The 24,517-nt window shown below is 41.9% G+C and overlaps 1 protein-coding gene across 2 annotated transcripts in view; it reads left to right on the top strand.

Moving 5' to 3' along the window:
* Positions 1-24,517, top strand: part of TNC (tenascin C) — a 48,565-nt gene that overhangs the window by 7,802 nt on the left and 16,246 nt on the right. The window contains exons 7-16 of one of the 2 annotated variants that reach the window (XM_019472847.1): positions 325-510; positions 1,248-1,337; positions 2,051-2,314; positions 12,408-12,680; positions 14,851-15,123; positions 16,261-16,315; positions 16,458-16,678; positions 19,013-19,288; positions 21,563-21,835; positions 23,311-23,583. In XM_019472847.1, coding sequence (XP_019328392.1) covers positions 325-510; positions 1,248-1,337; positions 2,051-2,314; positions 12,408-12,680; positions 14,851-15,123; positions 16,261-16,315; positions 16,458-16,678; positions 19,013-19,288; positions 21,563-21,835; positions 23,311-23,583 — 2,184 coding nt within the window. The remainder of the gene's footprint in view (positions 1-324; positions 511-1,247; positions 1,338-2,050; positions 2,315-12,407; positions 12,681-14,850; positions 15,124-16,260; positions 16,316-16,457; positions 16,679-19,012; positions 19,289-21,562; positions 21,836-23,310; positions 23,584-24,517) is intronic. The other variant, XM_009282251.1, reaches the window with a different exon arrangement.

Here is a 24,517-nt window from a genome sequence, read left to right as displayed (position 1 = left end):
AATAGTATTTTCATCCAAATATGTTTTTCCACAAGCCTATTTTGTAATAAAAAATAATTACTAAAATTGAAAATGTTATTTTTTTCTCAGGAGATAAAAGTTGAGTTTCTTCCACTGATTTTTTCCTAAAGCTAGTGAGCTCTCCACTTCATGCTAAAAGAAATCTGCTTGATGTAGTTAAGAACATAGTGGTATCATGTCAGAGGAAACTTAAATTCAGCTTTATGGATCATTTCACCTTCTAAAAAGTACTGTCGTAAGAGACTGCTGTCATAAGAGAATTATTCCTATTTATTTATTTATTTATCGGTTGATTGATTACAGACTTGGATGCTCCAAGAAACCTGAAGCGGGTGTCACAGACAGACAATAGCATTACTCTGGAGTGGAAGAACAGCCATGCAAATATTGATAACTACCGAATTAAGTTTGCTCCCATCTCTGGTGGAGACCATGCTGAGATCACAGTGCCAAAGGGCAACCAAGCAACAACCAGAGCTACACTTACAGGTAAGGGAATGGAGAGATTGTTGTTAATGTTATGCCGCTGCCATCACCCTAGAGCACGCTAGGGTGGTGAAAAAATGTCCTTTTGGTCACTATACATAAGAGGTACAAGCAGAGGTTACGCATTTTGAGTACAAGCAATTAAATTAAAAAACGTGATATATATTTACACACCTGCAGATGGGTAACTAGCCAACAGAAGGTATGTAGCCATTTCACTTTCATGTGCATCTCTGAATCCCACTAGTCAGTTCCCTGAGTTCTAGGTAGCTACATGTCTTTGTGGAGATGGCTTCACATCTCTGAGTTCAAAAGGCTTTTGCATGTGCTAGGGATGGTATTTACTGATGCCAGTCTGCAACTTTTCTGTATACCTGCAAATTGCCTTACCAACCTGCAAGGCTAGATAATGGTACTTTCTCCACGTCATATGGACGTCTTTTCTTTGGCAGAAGTATATATATTGCAAGCTCTTGAAAGTAGAAGCTATCTCTGATTATGCACTTGCACAGTGTCCAAAATGCAGTCTCAGTCAGCCATAATCTTTATCCTTTGGCATGTACATGGAAAAAGATTTATTAACATCACATCAGCTGGAGGGTCAACTGAAACCTCGATTCTCTGCAAACACAGGAAAGTATATATCTTACCTTGCATACATTTAGGCTTCCTTATTTAAACAAATGCCCATAGGCATATTCCATGGACAGGAACTCATACTTCTATTCCTCATCTCTTAGGTTTGAGGCCTGGAACTGAATATGGCATTGGAGTGACAGCAGTAAGACAGGACAGGGAAAGCGCTCCTGCTACCATTAATGCTGGCACTGGTGAGTAGCTTGATCCTCCTCTGTGCTCTGGAGGAAGCAGCAAGTCAGGTGGAGCCACTCTGATGTTTCTTTCCTTTCCAAGTAATGCTGTAAGAAATATTTTAGAAAGTTCTTTATTTCATTTTGGTACCAATGGGACATTTCCTCTCAAGGGAAAGAAAAAGCATTTCCCCAAAGATCTTGACCTCTGAATCTGGCTTCCTTTTCCTGTATGAGGATCTCTTAATGCTCTGGGAGTTTCATCTCCAGGTGAGCTCCTTAATGGTAATTATGCTTACACTGATTACTCTGGCCATCCTCTAATTGTGAGGGTTTCTGGCAGGAATGGTGGTTATGGCCAAAAGGTTAATCTGATAAAAAGCGCAGCCTCAGTGGTTGCAATAGTCCTGACGGCCCTTCAAATCAGGATTTTTCTCACAATATCCCCCTTTTCCCAGGTAAATTCTCTGAAGGCTTAAATTTTGCCTCTCCTCCATGCAGTGCCTGCTGAAGTGAGTGTAAGTGGGGGAAATTTGTTCAAGTGTGGTTTGTCTGTAAGAGAGAACTTCATCATCCTCTACCTATATCAAGCAACGGGACTTCAAAAGCTCCAAAAGGTGGATAAGACTGAGCTGTTGCTAGACACCCAGTATAAATGTTGCTCTGTCTACAGATGCCTGAAAAACTGTCCCAGGGCAGTTCAGACAACTCAACTTTGCTTTTTTAACCTGTAGATCTTGATAACCCCAAGGACTTGGAAGTCAGTGACCCTACTGAAACCACTTTATCCCTTCGCTGGAGAAGACCAGTGGCCAAGTTTGATCGTTATCGTCTGATTTACGTTAGCCCCTCTGGAAGGAAGAACGAAGTAGAGATCCCCGTGGACAGCACCTCTTTTATCCTGCGAGGGCTGGAGGCAGGGACAGAATACACCGTTAGTCTGGTGGCAGAGAAAGGCAGACACAAAAGCAAACCCACAACTGTCAAGGGTTCGACTGGTGAGTAACAGCTTTTGATGAGTGCCGTGCACCAGGTCATTGGGCAATGACTAGCCCAAGTACAACCTCACCTGATTTTGTAAGCCATGTCTGGGGAACTGCTTAAAAACAACTGCCTGCAGAGCAGACTTAGCTCTGTCTAGCATGATAGGCTTAACTGAGGGATAGATGTATTTCCCTACCTACTGTGTTTAGCTCCATGTTCTTAATGATTTCTTGCTTGTCCTTTGAGAAGACTCACAAAGAACGCTGCTGTTTGTCCTGAAGGAAATGCAGACCTTAGTTTTAAGTGAGGCTGCTTTTCTGTGCATTATGTCTTATAACTTGTTTTCTTTTCTACAGCCAAAAACTAAGAGGAAGAGCAACCAGAATGTATTTAACATTGCTTGTTCCTGCCTAATGAATTCTCTTCACAGCATGCCTCCACCCGTCGTGCTTCAGCTGGGTCAACAGGGCTCTGATGTTGCCCTTTTTCAGTTTTCTTATCCAAAAGTGAGAAAGGCTACCACCACAAATCTGGTCACAGTCACCGTTTCCATTGGATACCATGACTGTTACATTTGTCTACAAAGAGGGGGTCCATTTCTGCCATCTCCATTTGTACAAACCACTCTACTTAACCAGTATCTGTGGACTACTTATTGAATAAGGTTTTATTCTTTGTGAAACATTTTGACCCAAAGTTTCTTGCATACAGAACTCTATCTCAGTATAGAACGTAAGTACTGAATCTTTAGGTGCTTTCAGGCTAAATCCTGTGAGGCAAAGCCTTAACTGCTATAAGCAAGAAGAGACAGTGAAATCGGAATCAATGGGGCTACAATTATTGTCCTTAGCAGATATCAAGGTGTTTATCCTTTTTTCCCCAAAGACCATCTATGAGGTAAACACATGCCAGAAGCTGTGGATTTCACAGATTAATAACCATACAGCTCAACTGATCAAAAATAGTTTCATATTCCCTGGTAGCGTTCATGCCAGCAGAACCTCTGAATGCTTTATAGAGTCAAGTAATGCAGCACAGCAGAGAGTTATATGGTATGGTGTAAACTATGGAAAACCATCAATACTGAATTACTTGTCTGATGCATAAGTCAGGCCTGTGTCCAATGTAGGGGAAAATTAGGAAGCCTTGAGGCACACACATACAAAAGGAAGCTGAACGTTTATGTGGCAGGAGTGAGCAGGCTTCTGTTTTTCCAAAAAGTTATCTGTTTCCCCATCTGTCTGAAGACTGAGTGGTCTCAAAAGAAGTATGCATAGCCCGTGAAAAGGCAGAAACAACATGCTGTAGAATTTCACAGTCTGGTCTTTTCAGCACCAGCTTCCAAAGTCTGACAAGGTGGCTTCTTTTTCCTGGTATGGTTTTGGGTTTTTTTTATAAATACATTCATCTGGCCAGTGTATTTGTTTTAAGTCTTTACTCAGAGCAGCCAGTAAACAAAGAGTTCTCTGCAGTGGGCTCCTTAGAAGCAACAGCAGTAGTTGACATAACCTGTTCCTGTGACCTCCCTCCTGCATAGGAATGGACAAATCTAAACACATGAGCATGGGGAGGTAGAAATGCTCTGTAAGCCTGTGGGGTATAAGACAAGAGGTCTCTTCTTCAGTTTACTTTTTCGTCCACCCTCAAGTCAGTCCTTTTTATCCATGTTCCCAGTACTTGGGAGGTCCTGAAGTCCTCAGGCTAAGCCAAACAAACTTGTTGTTTTACCCTTTCTTGCAGAGCTATGGAGGACCTCAGGTCCATTGCACTGCTGGGGAGAGTATTTGGAGCAACCAGGGAGAGAGATAAATGATTGAAGTGGAAAATGCCAGTAGCATGGCTAGGACTGGACTAGCTCTTCCCTGTGGGTGGAGGAGACAGTCCTGCTGTTTAGAGGGGCATGTGCCATCCCTGCTGAACAAGGGAGCCAGGACTGCGGGAAGGGCTGAGAGTTTTTCTTTTCAGAGTTTCCTTTGCTTCTCCAGATTGCCAGTTTTTCATCTTATATTCTCCCCAGTCTCTTGGCGGTTTGGTCAGGCTTCTCTGCCTGCAGGTATTCAGGATTTTCCCACGTCATTTTTATTTGTTTGCATAGGTGAATTTTCTATCACTGAGGGTAAAGCTTCTTTCAGCCCCAGAGCTGAAGTTCTTCTGTTAGTGCTTCCTTTCCCTTCTCACATTCTTCCTGTTATCTTTTTATGTATATCAACTCCACACACAGACAGCTGAAACATTCAGAGCTCATGAACCTCTAGCAAAGGACATGTCACAAACTATTCCATAATGTAGGATGGCAGCCTTCTGTTGCTTCTGTCTCTTCATATGGATGAAGTGCGGCTCAAGTGACAAAGTTTTTTTTAACTGATGTCCACGATTCTGCATTCAAGGGACGGTAAAGATTCCAAAATGAACAGTTTGCTAAATGTTTTTGTTTTGCCAACTCCACACACAGACAGCTGAAACATTCAGAGCTCATGAACCTCTAGCAAAGGACATGTCACAAACTATTCCATAATGTAGGATGGCAGCCTTCTGTTGCTTCTGTCTCTTCATATGGATGAAGTGCGGCTCAAGTGACAAAGTTTTTTTTAACTGATGTCCACGATTCTGCATTCAAGGGACGGTAAAGATTCCAAAATGAACAGTTTGCTAAATGTTATTTTGTTTTGCTGAAAAGGAAAGACTGAATATTTCATACTGCTATTTGCTTGTTTGTTTCTTTGTAGCTCTATATAGTCTAACCCTAATGCAGGCAATGACTCCTGACCCAGAGGAGCTTTCTGGCTCTGGGAGCTTTCTTGCTCCAGAGGCCTCAGGGATGCAGGAGGATGCACTGAGGGACCTTGTGGTCTCGAGGGTAACAGACCACAGCTTTAGTGTCTCATGGTATGCGAATACAGGAGTCTACAGTAGTTTTGTGGTGGAGTACAAGGAAGTGTCATTGGCAGCTGGGCTCCCTGCAGAAACCTTCCTGCCCAGAGAATCCCTAGGTGCTGTGATTGACGGCCTCCAAGCTAACACTTCCTATAAAATCAAGGTGTATGGATTGGCTGGAGAACAGCGCTCCTCTCCTCTGGAAGCTGTGGCTACAACAGGTACCTCCTTTCTGTTATTAATAAAGGTATCACAAACTAAGGTACTGCTTATTTGTTAGAGGTCTCACCCAGCATCGCACTAAGGTTTTGCTTTAGAACCACTTCAGAAATCAAAGAAAGTGAGCCATTTTACTAGTTGGAGGGACCTTTCTGGCAGCATGTCTTGAGAATGTTACATCAGATTAACAACTAATCTGTAGGGCGAGCACGTAAGCCAGCTCTGAGGAAGCTGAGCAGTCAGACTGCAGCTTTGTTCTTTCTTGCTCTGGTTCTGGAACCCTGCCTGCATAGCACAATGTGGGTCCTGGAGGAGGCAGATGGTAATACATCAGGCACGAGAGACCTGTGGAGATAAATGAGTGGACATTAGAGAAACCAAGTGCCAACCTCAAATTCCTCTGCTGAAGGACCCAGATTGTGCAGCAACTGCTGATGAATCGTGGATGTGATACTGTCTTGCCTCTGGAAGTGAGTTGCACATAGGAGCATGGCTTGGGGAAGTAACTTTTCCATTCTGTTGAATGTTTTTAAGAAGATTTATGCTGTTTACCAAACACCCTGTCTGTGTTGTGTGTCAGCCCCTCTTCCTTTCCTGGCTTCTACTAATCTTAGATTGAGCCATCCTTTTTTATACAAACTCAAAGAAACATTAGGAAGAATGATTAGGTGAGCCAGTTCAATGGGAAAATACAGTGCTGACCACTGGGAAACTAAATTTGCCAGTAAAGATTGTCCATTTCTTCAGCTAATTCCTCTGTTAAGAGTACCTGGAACCTGACTTCAATATGAAGATTTTTAGTGGTAGCTACTGTAGTATTTCTGGCTTGTGATATACTGCAATGTTTTCTTCATGAAATTCAGAGGTGCACCAGCACTGTAAGCCTAGTTTAATCAGCTGGTTGAGAGAGAGGAAAGCCATTTAGCCAAAGGGGTCTGAAAAGAATGCAAATACCTTGGTAGGCCATCATGTCTTACAAGTGTGCTTGAGCTGATGAGAGACTCCGCAGTGAAACTGGCTGATAGCCTCTCTTGGAAAATAATATAAAATCCAAGAGACAGAAGCAAGAAATAAAGCAGAACACTCTTTGCTCCATCCCAAGTAACCGGGGAAATATGCTGGCAGGACATTAACATTCTTTTTAGTAAAATTGCCGGTGAAACATTACAATGGAATTCCTCAAAAGGCCAGCAACAGCAGTATAGACATACTTAGGCCATATTCAGCCTGAAGATTTTACTAAGAGAATGATATTGAGAAGGATTCCAGTCTGAGAAAGAGCGTATGTTTGTTGTCCATCCACTTTTCCTTCTACATAGCTTTCAGCTCTTTGGCATCTACTATTCATTCATCTTGCCACCATGAATCGTTCTATCTGGCTGTCATCCACCCACCTAGGGCTCCTAGAGCTCTCTTTTTCTTCTCCCCATCTATTCCCCTAGTTGCTAAGTCAAGTGTTTGAACTCTGTTGGTCTTGTTACCCTACAGTTTGATTGTTTTCCAAATTTTCCGTTATCTGTTATAGTATTCTATCTGCTAAATAATGAACACTGATACTGTCTGTGGTATCTTTCTACCACTCTTTCTCATCCACAAATTCATTTGTTGGAGTCAAGTCATTAAACCCAAGGTAATATTCAGAATTAGGTCTGAAAAAATATCAGAGGTAATGTAACTACATATAATTACATATGCTCCATGAGACAATCTGTACATGGCAGCCTCCCATGAAGTTGTTAAAGTTGGCACAATAGAATTAATCCACTTGTGACATCAAAATTCTGAATTAAAATGCCACTTAGGTGGTTGGTCCCTCAGGTTCTGTATAATACAGCTGAACTGTTACTGTATTTCCCACTCAGATTAGAGTAACCAAGTCCTTGTGTGGTTATACTATAACTGGCAGGAATCTGGGAAAAAGTCAGTAGGGGTGGTCAAGTAAAACGAGGGAAAATGAGAAGCCAGTTTTGACCAATATTACACAGGGTTTACTCAGGGATCCTCAGTATATCAGGAGCGTAATGCCAACCTTGTTTTTTTCTTTTTCCCTTGTATTTTTGGATGTTTTGTCCTCAGTTTCCAATTCAGGGTGCATGGCAGTTTCCCAGTGGGACCATCCACAGCATGGGGCTGTACCTGTGTAACGTACTGCTGCCCTTTCCTCCCCACTGGTCTGTTCACTCTGTTTATGTATGTCTTCTGCAGAAATACTCCACAGTAAAGCCCAGCTACCACTATGCATGTTGAGTAGACAACCTTAAGGCTGAACAAGTACCGGTGAACTCACTTGATGCCATAGTTTTTTGCCTGTTCCCAGAATAGGAAATAGCTGGTTGGCATCTAATTGTGCACAAGCAACTGAGAGTCGCAGAAGGCTAACGGTTCCATACTGCATGTCTTCCTACTTTGTTACATGAGCTCAGCAACCCTGGTGCAGTCAGATAATAGTTCTGACAGTCAGTTTACTGAGAAAGAGGGAATTATGCTAGTGGTTCCCGTTGCAGGTATGCTGGTGTGATGACAGGTTGCAGCATATGTAGGGCCTGGTTCAGATCATGTGCTGGGGTCATTTAAGGAGGGCCCTCACCTAAGTCAAGAATATGAATGATATATGTAAACAGAAATCACTGTTTGCCTCACAGGCCTCTCTCCTTCCTGGAGGTGAGCAGAAAACAATGGTTTTTACACCTGTATTTGTCCTGAGAGTATATTTTCAAGATAACATTTCTGCATTTATTTGAAAAAAATTTTAATTGATCTTTCTCCTCTGAAAACTTTTTTTTTTCTGATACATGTGTGAATTTGGAGACAGATACTGAATCCTGAGTACGTATTTGTGCTGATCTGATTGATGGTGGTAGATGACTTGCTCTCTCTTAATTGAATGCAAGTGGAGCATGAAAGCAAGGAAGTCATTGAGGTGTGAAATGATGTGGTTTTCCACTAATGAGGAGATAATTCTGCATGTCAGAAAAATCACCTGCCTGTTGCCTTGCAGCTGTGATCAGAAACATATTCTCTGTGATCTCCACAGTTCTCAGATTTTCAGAATCTGACTGTGCTACAGGATATAGTCACAGATCATTCAGCATGTTGAAGGCCAAGTCTTTTTCCCTTCCATTCCTTTGGATCTCTTTAAAGAACGATTACTCAAGTTCTTTCTGTCCTGGTTTTTAGGTAAGGATGTGTGTCCCCCCCCACCTTTTTTGAAAATTCTGCATGTATCCAGACGGATAACTCCTCCAAGCCTGTTTTTGATTGTATAGGATGAGATTTAGCATGCTTCTGCGGTGGCTGATTTCTCAGTCTGGATTTGGATGTGTTTACGATATTTGGCATGCATTCCACTTACGGTTCGTATCAGAAGCAATAACAGACGTGCTGTAGTAAAGATAAAAGGCATGTTTGAGAGACTTAGGGTTCAAATCCTCACTGATGTAAATTAGCATAGTTCTTTGGAGGTAGTCAATGTGTACTGATTTACATCAACTGAGGATGTGCCCATTTCTCTGCTGGAGGCATTTCAGCTCATCTCTGTGTTTAATGGTTGTTGCTCTGGATCTGCTAGTTAGTGAGGACCATGTTGTGCTTGGTGATGCTACCTTTGCTTGTGGCCTGGATTCAGTCTCCAAAAAAGAAGTACCCATCTGTTTTCTCTGTTCTTAGAGCTCTTTAATGCAAAGCACACAAACTGTTTTGTAGCAGATATTAGCTGTCTTTTGGTATATTTGGGGGTTTATTATCAGGAAATTTTAACTTGTAATTTACCTCTGTTTAGCACATCTAGTCACAACAACTGGAGAATCAAACAATGAAACGTCATTTAATCCTACCAGTCCTGCACCTACAGAGCTAAGTTACTTAACAAACCCCAGCACTGATTCTCATGCTCTGCTTTTGGTGCCCACTGACCTTCCCATCTCAGAAGCCACTGGTGCTCTTCATGACCTTAATATAACACACAGGACTTTCAGTAGTTTCACTCTGTCTTGGGCAGCACAGGATGAGGTATTTGATCAGTTCTTTATCACTCTGAAAGACCTGTCCAGTTCAAACAGAACACAGGAAATCTTTTTGCCGGGAAACCATCGAGAAACAGAAATTACCAATCTCACAGCTGGCACACAATACCAGATTAACCTCCATGGAAGCACTCAAGGTCAGCTCTCTTGGTCCCTGGAAGCCCTAGCTGCTACAGGTATTTTCTATGGATTCACTAGCCATATGTTCCTTTTCTGCTTTGAAATACAGAACTTCATTTTCGTACTGCTGTTCCACTGCAGAAATGCTAGGCCTTGTGAGTGATGCTTCTTCTTAGAGCCATATGTTCCTTTTCTGCTTTGAAATACAGAACTTCATTTTCGTACTGCTGTTCCACTGCAGAAATGCTAGGCCTTGTGAGTGATGCCTTTCTTCTTAGTTTTTTTTTTTTTTCTTTCCTCCTTTTGCACGGGATAAAACTCTTATTGCTATGGAATGAGAGCCTTGAGTGGCGCAGCATGGACAATGCCCCATGCAGCTTTTAAGGTGATGTAGCATCAATTCTCTCTTTTCAAATTGCATGCAAAGAGAGATGTTGATGCATCTGCTATTTACAAGGCACATGAAAATAGCAAGATGCTACAGGTATTTATCTGGATTGTGGTTCAAACACAAGAAAGATCGCAAGGAGGTTGCAGTTTGCAGCATTGGCATGGAAGTGGTGATGTCAGAGAAAAAAAAGATTGTAACACATTGGGAGTATACCTTTCTGAAAGCTTCCACCTCTTATCACATTAATTTCATGAGGAAACAGGCCTATAGCCACAGGGCTCAGTTCAATAATGATCAAAGTACCAGTGTGTAAGCTCATATCTGGAGAACCTAGCTGGAGACTAATGACTGTGCCTGTCCGTCACCCAAAACCAAATTCACAACATGAGATAAAATATTTACATAGAAACACACAGATTATTTCACACCTACGACAAAGCTAGAGGAGTCTCATCTCTCAATGGTTTGTTCTCTCTTTTTTTTTAAAGTAAGAAACATCATCCCTTGATATCATTTGCCATGACATTGTCATTGTTTCGTCATATATGTTGGATGCTTTATGGATGAGGCTTTTGGAGGTCTCCAACAGTCCAAGCTGGTGCATGATTTTGTATGAGAATCTCGTGGTCCCTAGAGAGCATGATGGGGTTGTGTGCGCTTCCATTTCAGACATGCATGACAAACAAACGGGAAGAAAAGGGACTCTGCATCTTGGAGGCGAATGAAATGGAGCCCTCTTCAGAGAAATCTGAATTGCTTTTAAGCTGTGATGATTACTGCATTACTTATTATAACCAAGCTTTTACTTAGAAGATTTTACCTTGCTGTAACTTTTGGTTTAGTTTCGTTTTCATTTTAAGGAAATGTGTTTGTTTTATTTTTCTGTTGCCACCAAAAGATCATTATTTCTGATACAACCTGTTCCTTTTCTGTCCTGCTTTCTCTTTTTCAGCTAAACAGTGCTATTTTGACAGGATTCATATTTTGCCTCAATGAGTCTCATTTCTGTTCCTGATAAAGCGAAACAGCTCTGGATTCATGCATTTTTTTTTTGTTGAACATCATTGTGTTATTTCATAAACAATCTCTTCCTTTCTAACAGGATGGGAAAAGCTCATCAAAACTTTTGTGTTCCTGAGTAGTAGCAATTTACTATACATTAGTGAATCTCACTGAGGATAATTGGTTGTGATCTATGAGTGCTCAACCTCTGAAAATACATCCCCAGCTACCTATATAAGTCTATGCAGCAGTCATACAATAAGCACTCTGTTTTTACAGGGCGAAAATTTATATGAGTAAATGTTGCTGAGCCTAATTTTCATTTATTCCATGGCCCCTTTACCTTCTGCCTTAAAATATGCATAAAGCTTAAAGCTGAAGTTTACAACTGACAAATCAGATCCATTTCCCTCCATGCATCATCTCTTACAAGTTCTTAGTCGTGCAGATTGGGATTATTCAGATAGACTCTGTTCTTATAAGAACATAAGCATGTGTTGACAATGCAAGTAAATAAGAAAAGTGCTGGAAAGTCATCGCAGTCCATAGGCCAATGATAGATCATATAGCAAGATTTTCCATGTAGAAAAAACCAGGTATTACTCTGTCGTTTTCCCATATGACTACTAATTTTTACGAATCAGTTGTATTTCCTCTATAACAGAGGACTTTCTCTTCTTGCTGAGAAAATGACCTGAAGTTTCAGATTGAACAGCATCAGGGAGTTAGCTCTGATGGTTCCCAACTTCCTAGGCCACCCTTGTGATGGCTTATGAGAATGTTGATTTCTGTGAATGCAGATTTCAATTTTAGATTAATATCAGTAACGCTGAAAATCCGAGCTTCTCTGCCCCCATGGGTCTTGTGGACAGAATAATGTAATGTAAGGAAGACAAATCCATTAAACTGAAGACATGCAGACATGGAAGAATTTTCCCCTTCTTTATTGTTTTGGATTAGAAATAGTTTAGAAGAATAAATAGCATCCTTCATGTGGACACAATTAAAAGCATAAACATCTGAATCCCAACTACTCTAAATTCAGTGTCTTTCTACCCTTACAACAGGCATTATTGCAATATTCACAGTCACTTCATAATAGCAAACACTGAGTTGTTAATAGTGCAGTATAGTGGTTATAGTAATACTTACTTGTCTCACAGGGAGTTGTAATTAATGTTGCCAAAACACTTGCAGCTGTAAGATGGTCTATAAGCTGCTTTCTGCAAGCTGTCTTTTAGCATTGATGCGGTTATTATCTATTATTACAGTTCTTTTCTTACTGTTCTGGTTTGCCATGTCTCTGAAGAGACTTTACAAGTTATCTGGGGCAGCTGAGAATGTTAATGTGTGTGTGTGGGTGCATCTCCGTGTCACTGATTACAAGTGAAATTCATTAACACGGAACATCATTAAATAATACGTCATCGCCAGTAGTCTGTAATCTGAGTAACTGATTGACTCTCTGTCCTTATTCAGAGGAGGAACCTGAGCTTGGAAAATTATCAGTATCGGAGACTGGCTGGGATGGTTTCCAGCTCACCTGGACAGCAGCTGACGGGGCCTATGAGAATTTTATCATTCAGGTGCAGGAGTCTGACAATCCTGAAGAAACCCAGAATATCATAGTCCCAGGCGGACTGCGCTTTATGAATGTTACAGGCCTCAAGGCCAACACACCTTATAACATCACACTTCATGGTGTGATTCAAGGCTACAGGACCAAACCCCTTTCTGTTGAAACCATGACAGGTATCTTTTCAAGTCACTCATCCAGTCTCATGGCTCCCTTTCTTTGCAGACAGGGATGTGAGCCAGGGCTATTGCAACTGCTCGGCAAAGCTTGCTCACTTGGTCAACTTTGCATGGGGTGCACTGAACTCATTAAAGCTTGGCTGAACATCTCTGGCATGGAAATGTCTCATGATCAGACTTTCCAATAAAAGTCTCAGCGCCCCCGTGGAGCCCTTTGCTTTTAGGAATGCTTTTTTCCCCCCACCTCAGAACGGCTTGTTTTGTTCCCTTTACTCGCTTTTCTGCTGGTTGACACTAACAACAAAACAGAACTGGCTGTTGTACATGCTCGGGAAAGCCCAGATTGCCTTGTAAAATTATAAAAATCTGTTCTTTATAGCCCAGATAATCAAAGCCCGAGAGTATGTTTAGTTTTTACACTTCAGAAGCTACTTCTGAAATTATGCACCAGCTTCTGTGTAAATACAAACTCAGGGATATAGTGTGTGCATGTGTCTCCAGGGCGAGGACATATATGTTCTCATATAGAAAAGAACACAAGTGAATTCCTACCAAAAGTAGTATCATATATTAAGCCACATAAGGTTGTCAAACAGTCTGATTGGTCTGAAAAAAAAGGTATAATGCAAGAAGACCAAATTCAGCAGAACTACCCTGGCATAAAACTGACCTGAAAGAAGGAAGGTAAGCCCCACATTATCAGAAGGTTGCATGAAACTAATCAAGAGCCACAAAAACAATTTTCTGGCTGATCTTGTGGAAGACAGCAGTTTTAAATGAGAGCTTATCATGAGCTTTGACTGTGAGAGGTAAATATATACTTACGTCTATCCTGTATGGCTCACTGATTCTTCCAGGTATTATGATCATTGGTAATGAACAGGGTATGAATTAATTGGCAATAAAGGGGCACCAGCGGCTATTCCTTCAGATAATTTCTTGTAGACAATATCTGCTGCCTCTGGGCTTCCTTACAGACCTTTGCAACCTCCTGTGTTTGTAAAACGTCCAGAGCTTGCTCATATTTGATTTCCCCAAGCACATATTGCCCAGCACAGAAGGGGATAAAAGTACACATAAGAACTAAACAGAATTAAAACATTAATGCAGCAGAACTTGCTTGTTTCAATAATGCTTTAAGCAGCCTGGCTTAGGTAGAAATGTGTGTGGCATAAGGCACTTGCCTTGGGCTGTGTCCCGCCGCAGGCTAGAAGTCCCGTGCTTTGAGAGTCCTGAGTGTGAGCTGGTAGCAGATTGCCCATTGAAAACAGACAAATGTGGCTAGACAAAGGAGGCTGTACAGGGACAAACAAGAAAACAGACATCATGGGTGTCCTGCCTAAATATGCAATGTGTTCTCTTTTTATTAACTTAATGAAAACAGCAGAAGATGCCCTGCTGAGGTTTTCCCCTCCCTTTCTGGGTCATGCTCAGCACCCGGCTTTTCAAAATTTTCCCTTCTGGGGACTTCCAATTGTCAGAATTTTCTGAGCCTTCCTGTAACGCATCAGGGATGTCTACAGAGAGGAAGAAACCCCAAGGCAGCTATCACTGCTTTGCATTTTGGCTCCAGCTCCAAAATTACATGCCAGCTTTCATAGGCTTAAGCTGAAAGGGAAAGTAGAAGAGCAAACAAAACACAACCTTCTCCTTTGGATAAAGCAATAGCTCTAGTTTTAGCTTCTCCTAAAACTGGAAGCTGACTTTTCCAAATGCCCCAGAGGCATTCAGAAAAGTTCTTTTGCATCTGCTTTCATGCTCAGACCTCAAAGATGCATGGCTGCTCCTGGAGGTAAAGGGAAAAAACTGGAAGCTGACTTTTCCAAATGCCCCAGAGGCATTCAGAAAAGTTCTTTTGCATCTGCTTTCATGCTCAGACCTCAAAGATGCATGGCTGCTCCTGGAGGTAAAGGGAAATAGCCATAGCTTTAAAGCTTGTTTTTCTTCTTTTTTTCCCCCTTCTTTTTTTCTTATTTAATATTTTGAGATGCTTCCATTTGATTTCTTCCCCTTAGTACCTGTCTGCTTGTGGCAAGCTTTTACTCAAACCCTTTTCTCCAACGGCAGCTTGGAGTGCTGCCAGCATGAGCAGAGAGAAGCACGGCATTTCTGAGCAGGAGGCAGTACAGGGCTGTCCCCTTCTGACCAATGTTATTTCCCTCCTCAGGAGTGCACCCAGAAGTTGGTGAGCTAACCGTTTCCGACATTACTCCTGAAAGCTTCAACCTTTCTTGGACAACCACCAATGCGGACTTCGACGTCTTTACTATTGAAATTATTGATTCTAACAGGTTGCTGGAGCCCATGGAGTTCAACATCTCAGGCAATTCAAGAACTGCTCATATCTCAGGGCTTTCCCCCAGCACTGATTTTATTGTCTACCTCTATGGGATCTCTCATGGTTTCCGCACGCAGGCAAAAAGTGCTGCAGCTACAACAGGTATATAAAACCTACCTCAGTGCTAACTCTCCTTTATTCTAACTCTTCCTTACAGGTTGTGCCCCTTTCCCTGCCCTCAGCTATACCCCATCAGTCTACCCATTGCCAAATCCTCTACCTCATTGTTTGACACCTTCTAAGGAAGACCTGCCGGAGACATTTTGAACTGTGAATGTTAATCCACCATCCCATCCAGCAAAGTCAGTCAATCACATTGTGACGTGATTTCATTCACATAATAAGTTTGCTCTTGTTCAAACATTAAAGTTGGGGCAACCTCTGACACAGATGAGAAGCAAAACAAATTTCCCAAGAACCAAGTAGGAGATGATTCATTATGACAGCCTTACAACATGTTTGAATCTGTCACACAGCATAGAGGAGACGCTATTTCTCTCAGATAAGCTGATTTCTAGATACATTTTTTATCCTGATTCTCCAAATAGATTTCAGGCACATTTCAGGAGTCTGTGACAGCAGACTCCTACAAGGCAGATGCATTGCTTGAATTCAGCTTCAGAATTCAGTTTACATGGGACGAGAGATTGAAAGAGTCCATTTGACTTGATGTTGGTGCATAAAATAGGTAGGCATTTAGTTGTTGGCACATTGTGCATCTCGAGGTTTTACAGTTGACAGTTTTTCCAGGAAAGACAGGGAAGTCAAATGTTCGATGTGCTGTAGCCAATTACAGTATGAAAGTGGAAGGAGAGGACTAGACTATGGAAGCAGAAAGTGCATTCTCGTAGCAGGCAGATAATAGCTCATGTTGTAATCATTTATTATCTCTACCAAATTTTGCTTTCTGACATGATCTCAGGAAAAGTTATCATAGCAATCTGTCATAGCAATATATTAACGTGGTCAATGACATTAAGCAGAATATAAAATTTCAGTGATCAGATAATACAGAGTTGCAGTTTCTAGCATCAGCAGATTGTGAATATCCTCACTGAATCATGGGTGACATGGGCAGGGTGACTGCAGGGGTTGTGGTATGGAAAACATTGAGAAACACAAGGCTAGGTGATTTTTGTGACCTGTGGCTCATATGAACTCAAACTTCTGTATTATTTTATTTTGTTGCTTTGGGTTTTAATAATTGCAATACATTTCCATTTGTTTTTCTTCCCATAGTAGAGGAACCTCTCCTTAGCAAACTCACTGTATCAAATGCTACCTCAGACAGCATGTCACTCACCTGGGAAGCGCAGGACAATGCCTTTGACCATTTTATTCTAGAAGTCAGAAACTCTGACTTCCCTTTGGACTCCCTGGTGCACACAGTGCCAGGGGCCTCCCGGCGCTATAGTCACCAATGCTACCTCAGACAGCATGTCACTCACCTGGGAAGCGCAGGACAATGCCTTTGACCATTTTATTCTAGAAGTCAGAAACTCTGACTTCCCTTTGGACTCCCTGGTGCACACAGTGCCAGGGGCCTCCCGGCGCTATATAGTCACCAACCTCAAAGCTGCCACTAATTACACTGTCCAACTCCATGGTGTAATTGATGGGCAAGGTGGTCAGACCTTGACAGCACTGGCAACCACAGGTATTTCACTGTCTCACCTTCCAGGTTTGCTTTTTTCTCTTCTGTTTTTTGCTGTCCACCGAACTGCTCTGAAGCATGGCTCCAACTCATCATCGTTCCTTTGGTAAATTATAGGGAGATCACTATAAGGGGAGGCTGAAATAAGCTGGGCTTGAAAGCGCTTGGAAAAAGAGAGATCTGAGACAATGGAAGAGGCTGAAAAAGTGCCCCCAGCATTAAGGGAGTCAGTAGTAAACCATGATTGGTTTCCTTATATATACACTTATCTGCAAGTTCTGTGTATATATAATTGACTTGCTCCAGATGGTTAATATTTTTCACAGAGTATCTTTGCACTTGATCTGGAATAAAGTTCTTGTTCATCCCATCCTCACTTGCTTTGTTGTGGGTGGGAGTCCTTCATGTCTTTATCAGCCTGGAGAGGCACCTGCATGCCATTTTGGTTCTTTGTTCTTAAAACCAAATGTCTGCCAAGACATTTGCATCCCTTGTGGGAGTTTCATGCAGCATGCTAAATGACCAACCAAAACTGCATGGAGTGGTCTGGCCACCTTGTGCTGGTTCTGATGTTCTTCTCCGCCTAGCATTTTTGTGTGTTCCCAGCAGAGAGCAGGGCTCAAAAGGGAAGTCCACCCTTTCTTGATGGTCAGCCCACCACTCTGTCACTTGCATTGCTACCTTTGAGTCTCTAAGACCTGTCTGGTTTCACTAGATGTCAGAGCTTTTCCTGTGGTGATGGTGATTCCAGGATGGCAGGAGACATGCCTGAAGAGATAATTTCAACTTATTTTGCATGCAGTGTTCTTTGGAGTCTGGGTGTCATGATGTGAACGTGCCTGACTGGATGCAAGTGGCATGTGAAGGAATGTGGCCATTTCAGGATGAGATTGGAAAGGATCGGTTTGTTCTCTCTGACCTGCATGTGGGGCTCGTGGCTCCATGCTCGGTTTCACTGGGTTCTCCACCCAAGCCTGTTTGCTTTGTGGATATTCTCTCATCTCCTCCCCTGTCTTCAGAAGTACCATGCTTACATGGTGACATATTCACTGTCAGCCATGAAGGCATTGATGGTCACTGGTTGACAGCATGACAACAGCATGTGTCCTTAATTGGGGCCACTTGGATTCACCTGTTCCTAGATATTTCCAGAGAAGAAGGGGGACTATTGTTTAAAAGTCTTGCAATGGGGAACGGGAGTAAAAGTTGGAATGTCTTGCAGCAGTTCATGTTTTAGTTAAGAAAAGGATTTCATTCTTTCACTGTTCTCTTTGTCGGTGGGATACATCTTTCTTACTTTTCTCCCAGCATGAATCACTTAGTCATTTTCCTGTGTCTCACTGGCTGCATTTCCCAAGGTGTTCTTGGTCTATACTCAATTGGCAAGAGAAAAAATAGAAAATCAGCCCTGAGAGCAGACACAGGATTCTCCGACCACCTGACTGCCGGGTCATGTTTGTGCTCTCTCTGTACTCTAATGAATCTTCAATGATTTTATGCTAAATGGAATAGCTTTAAAACACGGATGAGGATCTCTCCCCCTCCTATAGCATGAAGGCCAAGTTTCTCCCCTGGCAAGGGAGAGATGTGATTTTGAATTTCCTTTAGCAGAAAAGGAAAGTCTTTGCTTCTTAAAAAAGTGCCCTGACCACTGAACAGTCAGAAAGGAGAGCAACAGGGGTTGGGGGGGGGGTGGTGGTTCAGTCTATTAGATATTCTTTGATTGTGCCTAATCAGAGGATGAGGAACACCTTCTCTGTGGAGTCCAGGGAGGTTTTGGCCTGAGATTAGTGCTGAGATAATCACTGTTAGGACTGAAACTCCTCATGAACTTCAGGGTCCAAAAATAAAAGTATCTACCACTCCAGGCAACAGAAACACTAAACAGAAGCTCAACTGGGATTTCAGGGATGTCTGTTTTGGACTCACGTAATTCCTGCCTGAATCCTACTTTATCTACTTTGGAATTGCTGTGGGTTTGTATTCCCACCAAATTCCCAGTGCAAAGTTCCTGCAAATTCCATGGTTTTGCCACAGGGCTGTATGCTGTTGGTGCTTCTGTAAATCAGGCCCATATTTCATTAGGAAAATTGAGGGTTTTTTTAAGAAAATTGAATGAAAAAATAAATAAATAGTCAGCACTAATTTCAGTGGCTTCTTTCCAAAGCCTTATAAAATAGCTGTTGCAATGTCCCTTTTTTTTTTTTTTCTTCAACCACTGCAAAACAAGGTGAAAACATTCAGCCTTATCTTTAAGCATCTATAAACCTCCACTGCTATTTCCCCCAGCCCCCCAGAGTAATGCTGTCTCTTCACCTGTGTTCCTTTCTCCTTCAGAGGCTGAGCCACAGCTGGGCACGCTCACACTCACAAATGTTACCCCCGACAGCTTCAACCTCTCATGGACCACGAGAGATGGGCCTTTTGCCAAGTTTGTTATACACATTAGAGATTCCTATGCAGCACATGAACCCCAGGAGCTTACAGTATCGGGAGGTGCTCGCAGCGCTCACATCTCAGGCCTGCTAGATTACACTGGCTATGACATTAACATTAAGGGGACCACCAGTGCAGGTGTTCACACAGAGCCCCTCACTGCTTTTGTCATGACAGGTACCTGCTTAAAAGTTTGGAGTCTATTTATTGGCTTATAAAAATATATATTCCAGCATGGATTAAAAGAAAAGGACTCTCTACAGCACTGAATATCTTGTCCAGCAGCAATGTTTTTGTTTGCAAACTTAGTGCAAGGATGGGTCAGAGCAGTCATGTTGAACTTAAAAAAATTTCTGGGAGGAGTACTAGTTTAAAGTGTGTTAAGAGCCCTCTGGAGTCTTTCTCCCATGTCTAATAATCTTTTTTAACTCCTGAAGTTTGAGGGGGAAATTTGCCTAATAGTCAGTAGTTGCATCTGAAGGATCCAGAGAGGACTGGATTTTAGAACACCTCCTGCCCTGTGATGTCTCCTCAACACTTTCCTTATGTCTGAATATTTTGGCCAGATTTTGACTGGGATTGGTTGTCTATCACATGCCTCCTAGATGATCAAATAAATGCCTCAGGGTTCACCTTCTATGTTTTATGTGCCCAGTATGTGCTACTAGGGCTTGTCACATGGACACCCTAAATAGGATTAATGGAGAAATTGAGGCCTTTTCTGTTTTCTCCTCTCTTCATTAACATGCAGTGGGAACACCAGTTGCAGTAGCAGCATCCCTCACAGCATCTGGGCTGCCAGTTTCTCTGAAAGGCAACGTCCATGATAATTTTCCTTAAGGCAAATAGTTGCATTTTGCACCAGCTCTGACCTGCCCCCTGATGACATTTAGTCACATAGTTAGAAGTGAGCAACTCTTTGCCTTCAAAACCCCTGCTCTTTTGCTCCACTGGAGCACAAATGCTTCCTTTTGGAAAATAAACCATGGACATTGGTATTTTGAGAGGAAGCTTCCCACAGCTAGGTAAACATGTGGCACTCTCTATACAGCAGAAGGATTTGCCAGCAGTTCACATAAACCTACTGGGTTTAGAGTATTGGTGTCACTCAACATCTATCCCAGGAAAACAATTTCAGCATTTTGGGCTCATTATTTGTTTACCCACCTCCCAGAGACCAAACCAAAATATGAATCTTTGGGATTGCTTGATTAGAAGCAAGTAAGCTGCAAAAATTTCTCCAAACTGAGTAAATTTGAGCTGAATCTCTGGCAACCAAATGTGTAAGCATCTAAACATAAGGACTTCCAAATTATAAAACTTTAGGAGGGAATTTTTATGCCAAATTCTAACAGAACATCAATTTCAGCAGTTGTGAAATGTCAAAATCAAACCCAAGATCCTTTCCCAGAGAAAGTTCTGTGTTTAACTAACTGGTATTTTCTTAATATGGACATTTGAGTGATTGGAAGATCGAATGAGTTAGCTCCTGAGCCAACAAAACAAGGTTTGACAAATAGTTTAGAGAAATACTAGCAATGCCTGGGATCCAGGATCAAGGCCATGGCTTAGCAAAGCCAGTTGATCTTCCTCTTTGACTTGTCAGATTTTGAGTGAGCAAAATACACTGAGAAACTGTCTTGTGAAAATGTGGCCTTTTTTTTTTCAGAGACTTGGTGGGAAAGTTTTGAGGAGTTGATCCACAGCCTCTAAACTTTGACAAATTCATGCTGATGTGAAAAGACGACCCCTCACTGGAATTTCTTTAAGTTGTCAGCATACCACACTAGCAGCTGCCTGTGAAGCTCTTTGGACAAATTATTGCTCTGTTCTGCAGTCGTTAGCCCCTGCCCTTAGCCAGTGCAAACTGGCTTCTCTCCTATCCCCTGCAAAAAACAGTCTTGCAAGTATTTAGTCCTTGCACTGGCTATGACCCTGACTGGTTAATGTCCTGCTTCTGGCAGTCCTTCTGGCATCTCTGACCCCTCCACCACTGAAAAGAAAAGCTGGAGATATTCACATGAAGTAGAGAGGTAAAGAAGAAAAATACAGGAATTGTGAATGCCAAAGTTGAGGCTTGTCCCTAAAGCACCGATGGTGGAGACAAGTGAGAGCTTTATGCATAGCATTTCTAAAACAATTTTGTTTATAACTGTCTTACAGTGCATGTGTAACCGAAGAAATGTGCTTGCACAGTGAGCTTGGAAGGAATTTCAGTGGAGCTTGTGAGATGAGGTGCTGAGACACCCTTGATGAAAATTAAGAATTGATCATCTAACTTCTGGAGGCTCCATTGAAAATCCTAGTCTTGTGGTCCTGGCTATGCACTTCTGTTAAATCCATACTTTGGGGAAAAATGTGATTTATGTTTGGTGGAATCTGTGACACTTTCTAATTTGCAATGTTTTTCGCTTCTTTTTTTGTGTGTTTTTGCACCTTCCCTTCTTTTAGAGGCCATGCCCCCACTGGAAAACCTAACTGTCTCTGATATTAACCCTTATGGGTTCACAGTGTCGTGGATGGCATCGGAGAATGCCTTTGACAACTTTCTAGTAGTCGTGGTGGATTCTGGCAAGCTGCTGGACCCACAGGAGTTCCTCCTTACGGGAGCCCAGCGGCAACTGAAGCTTAAAGGCCTTATTACTGGCATTGGCTATGAGGTTATGCTTTATGGTTTTGCCAAGGGGCACCAAACAAAGCCCCTAAGCACTGTGGCTGTTACAGGTATTTTAATGTGAACAAATTGTCCTCTTCCACCCTTTCTTTCTTGCTTTTCTTCTCACATGGAAGATGTTTCATGCAATCCATTTGCAAAGCAAATCTTGGCTTTTGCATCCTTTTCTGCATCGTGGCTACACATAACTCCTCATGATTGATAGGTTCACCAATGAAATTCTGTTCCATTTAACTTGATGTTTCCCTTTTGTCTTTATGAGGGATCCTGTAGAGGCGCATGACGTGGGTTGCTGGGTGAAAGTTTCTGGTATGGTCATGCAGGTACTTCTAACCGAAGTCTTTAAAGAAAAATGGCTGCATGCGGGAGCTCGTCTTGTTAACAGCTGCTGGGCACATCAGCATTCTCCAACTTGCCAACCATCAGGACCTTCGGGAAGAGTCATGGATTTCTTGCCCATGGCCTCCTTTCTTTTACGTTCTGTGTGGGTTCCACCCAAAGACCATCGAGTGTGATCATTGCCACCCATAAAGTTGGCATCTCTCTCTCGAGAAAACCTTAGCTCATGTTTTCAACCTCATCATAGCTGCCGTTTTCCAGCAGCACCTGAGCTTTCTTGAAAAATCATTGCAGACTGATTCCCTAGCCCCATAACCATCAAGTCTCATCTGCATGTTGCTGTCTGTGCAGCAGTAAAGCTGGGGGTTACCTGATCAGAGGTTCGCGAGAAAATAAATAGGAATGTCTTTCTGTGGAAGAAAGAAGTGCATTGGAGATGCTGTAAGACAGTAACCACTCCAGTAGCATTTCTCTAGGTAATGATGCCTGATGATACTGAGCTAAAGATATTTTGCAGGTAATTAATAACTTACAGCTCCTGGGATCCTCTTGAATGGGTTCTTTTGCTAAAGACAGTAGGTCTTGCATTTGTATTTAAGTGTGCTGTTTAGGGGATGTGAATTTTCATGATTCCCCTTTGCTGTTTCAAAATTTGTTTAATGTTGAAGTAAAGGATTCATCTGATCAGAAGCATCACAGATGCCAGAAGTGCATGAAATAAGGGTTTTGCATGAAGAAAAATACTCTTTCAGGTGGCTTCTATGTTGTCTTCCTAACAGAGAGAGACCTGACAATACTACAGGCATGCCTGCGGTTCTATAACAAGAGCTTGTTTTTATCATACATAAAGGTTTCACATAGGTAGCAAGGGAGAAATGCACATGACACTTACTACTAGCATGTGTAACTTTGCATGTCAGAGGCAAATGGTGTATGTCCATGCAGTGGATTTGCTATTAAAGAGTGAAAGTTTGAATGGGCCTGCACACACTCATATATATCTTCTTCAGTATGTGTATAATGCTAATAGTCGTCTTTTTTTTTTTTTTCAATAGCTGGCAGATTGTTTCCCTTTCTTTGAACTGTGGTTGGATTCTTGCAGTGTGTTATATCCAGACCTCAGGCAGGACTTTAATGAACTGATTAAAAAATCATTTCTTTTCCCTACTGCTATCTTCTTTTTTAGAAGCAGAACCCGAGGTCGACAACCTTCTGGTTTCAGATGCTACTCCAGACGGCTTCCGTCTGTCCTGGACTGCAGATGATGGGGTTTTCGACAGTTTTGTTCTAAAAATCAGGGATACCAAAAGGAAATCTGATCCGCTGGAACTCATAGTACCAGGCCATGAGCGCACCCAGGATATAACAGGGCTGAAAGAGGGTACTGAGTATGAAATTGAGCTCTATGGATTTAGCAGTGGACGACGTTCCCAACCCATAAATGCAGTAGCAACCACAGGTATTGCCTTTGCAGTAGGAAAAGTGTAACGTGTTCACGCCTGTTTCTTTCAGCATCTCTCCTTTCCATAGCCAGCTTGAGCTGTCACTGAGGTGTTCGAACTGTCTCCTGCATGTCCCTTATCCAAGTTACTGGGTCAGTGTGGTGTCGTTATTTACAATCATCTCAGATTCCTTACCTTCATCACTGTCTATTTAATATGGTTTTATTTAATTACTTTCATGATCTGGAATTAGGCAGCAGAGTCTAGCAACTAAAGCACTGGCTTTGAGGGCCAAGAAATATTGTCTCTGTATCAGCCTTTTTCAGTGATTTCCTGCAACTAATTACATATCACCACTGCACAACAATTTACCTCCCTAGAAAAGAGGTATGACAAAATGAATTTACCAGAGCTATTGAGAAGTTTATCTATGGCTTGATCAGCAAAGGACTAAGCACCATTAACTTAGACTGATCTTACCAGGAGCAACATGTGCTCCATAATTCAAAATAAACTTGGGTTTCTTGCAAAATCAAAGCTTTGAACTCCCTCAGCAGAAGTTGCTATATATTCTCATTCTTGTCTGTCAAAAATCCTGATGTAAATTAGCTTAGTGACTTACCCAGGTAAAATCATCTGGAAAAAAAGATGCAGCTATGACTGCCAATTCATGCCATTTTGGTTTAAAAATACTAAGGCCTTAATCCTCAGTTGCAGCATGCCAATTCCACAAAGCTGGAGTTCTTGCCTTTCATAGTCTCACATTAATGAAGAAACATTGTAAACATAACTGCAAATGTCTTGTGTCTGAAGTTAGCCTAAACCTATACAAGTTTCTGAAAAATCTCTACCAGAACAGAGCTTCATTTTCTCAGTGCAGGGAGAAGAAGGAAGTTTTTGCTATTTGTAACTGGAATATTTTTTCTTCTATTATTTTTCTATGAAAATATG

Source organism: Aptenodytes forsteri, unplaced genomic scaffold (assembly GCF_000699145.1).
Source record: "Aptenodytes forsteri isolate BGI_AS27 unplaced genomic scaffold, ASM69914v1 Scaffold325, whole genome shotgun sequence".
NCBI lineage: Eukaryota > Metazoa > Chordata > Aves > Sphenisciformes > Spheniscidae > Aptenodytes > Aptenodytes forsteri.
This window is presented reverse-complemented; position numbering and strand designations above follow the sequence as displayed.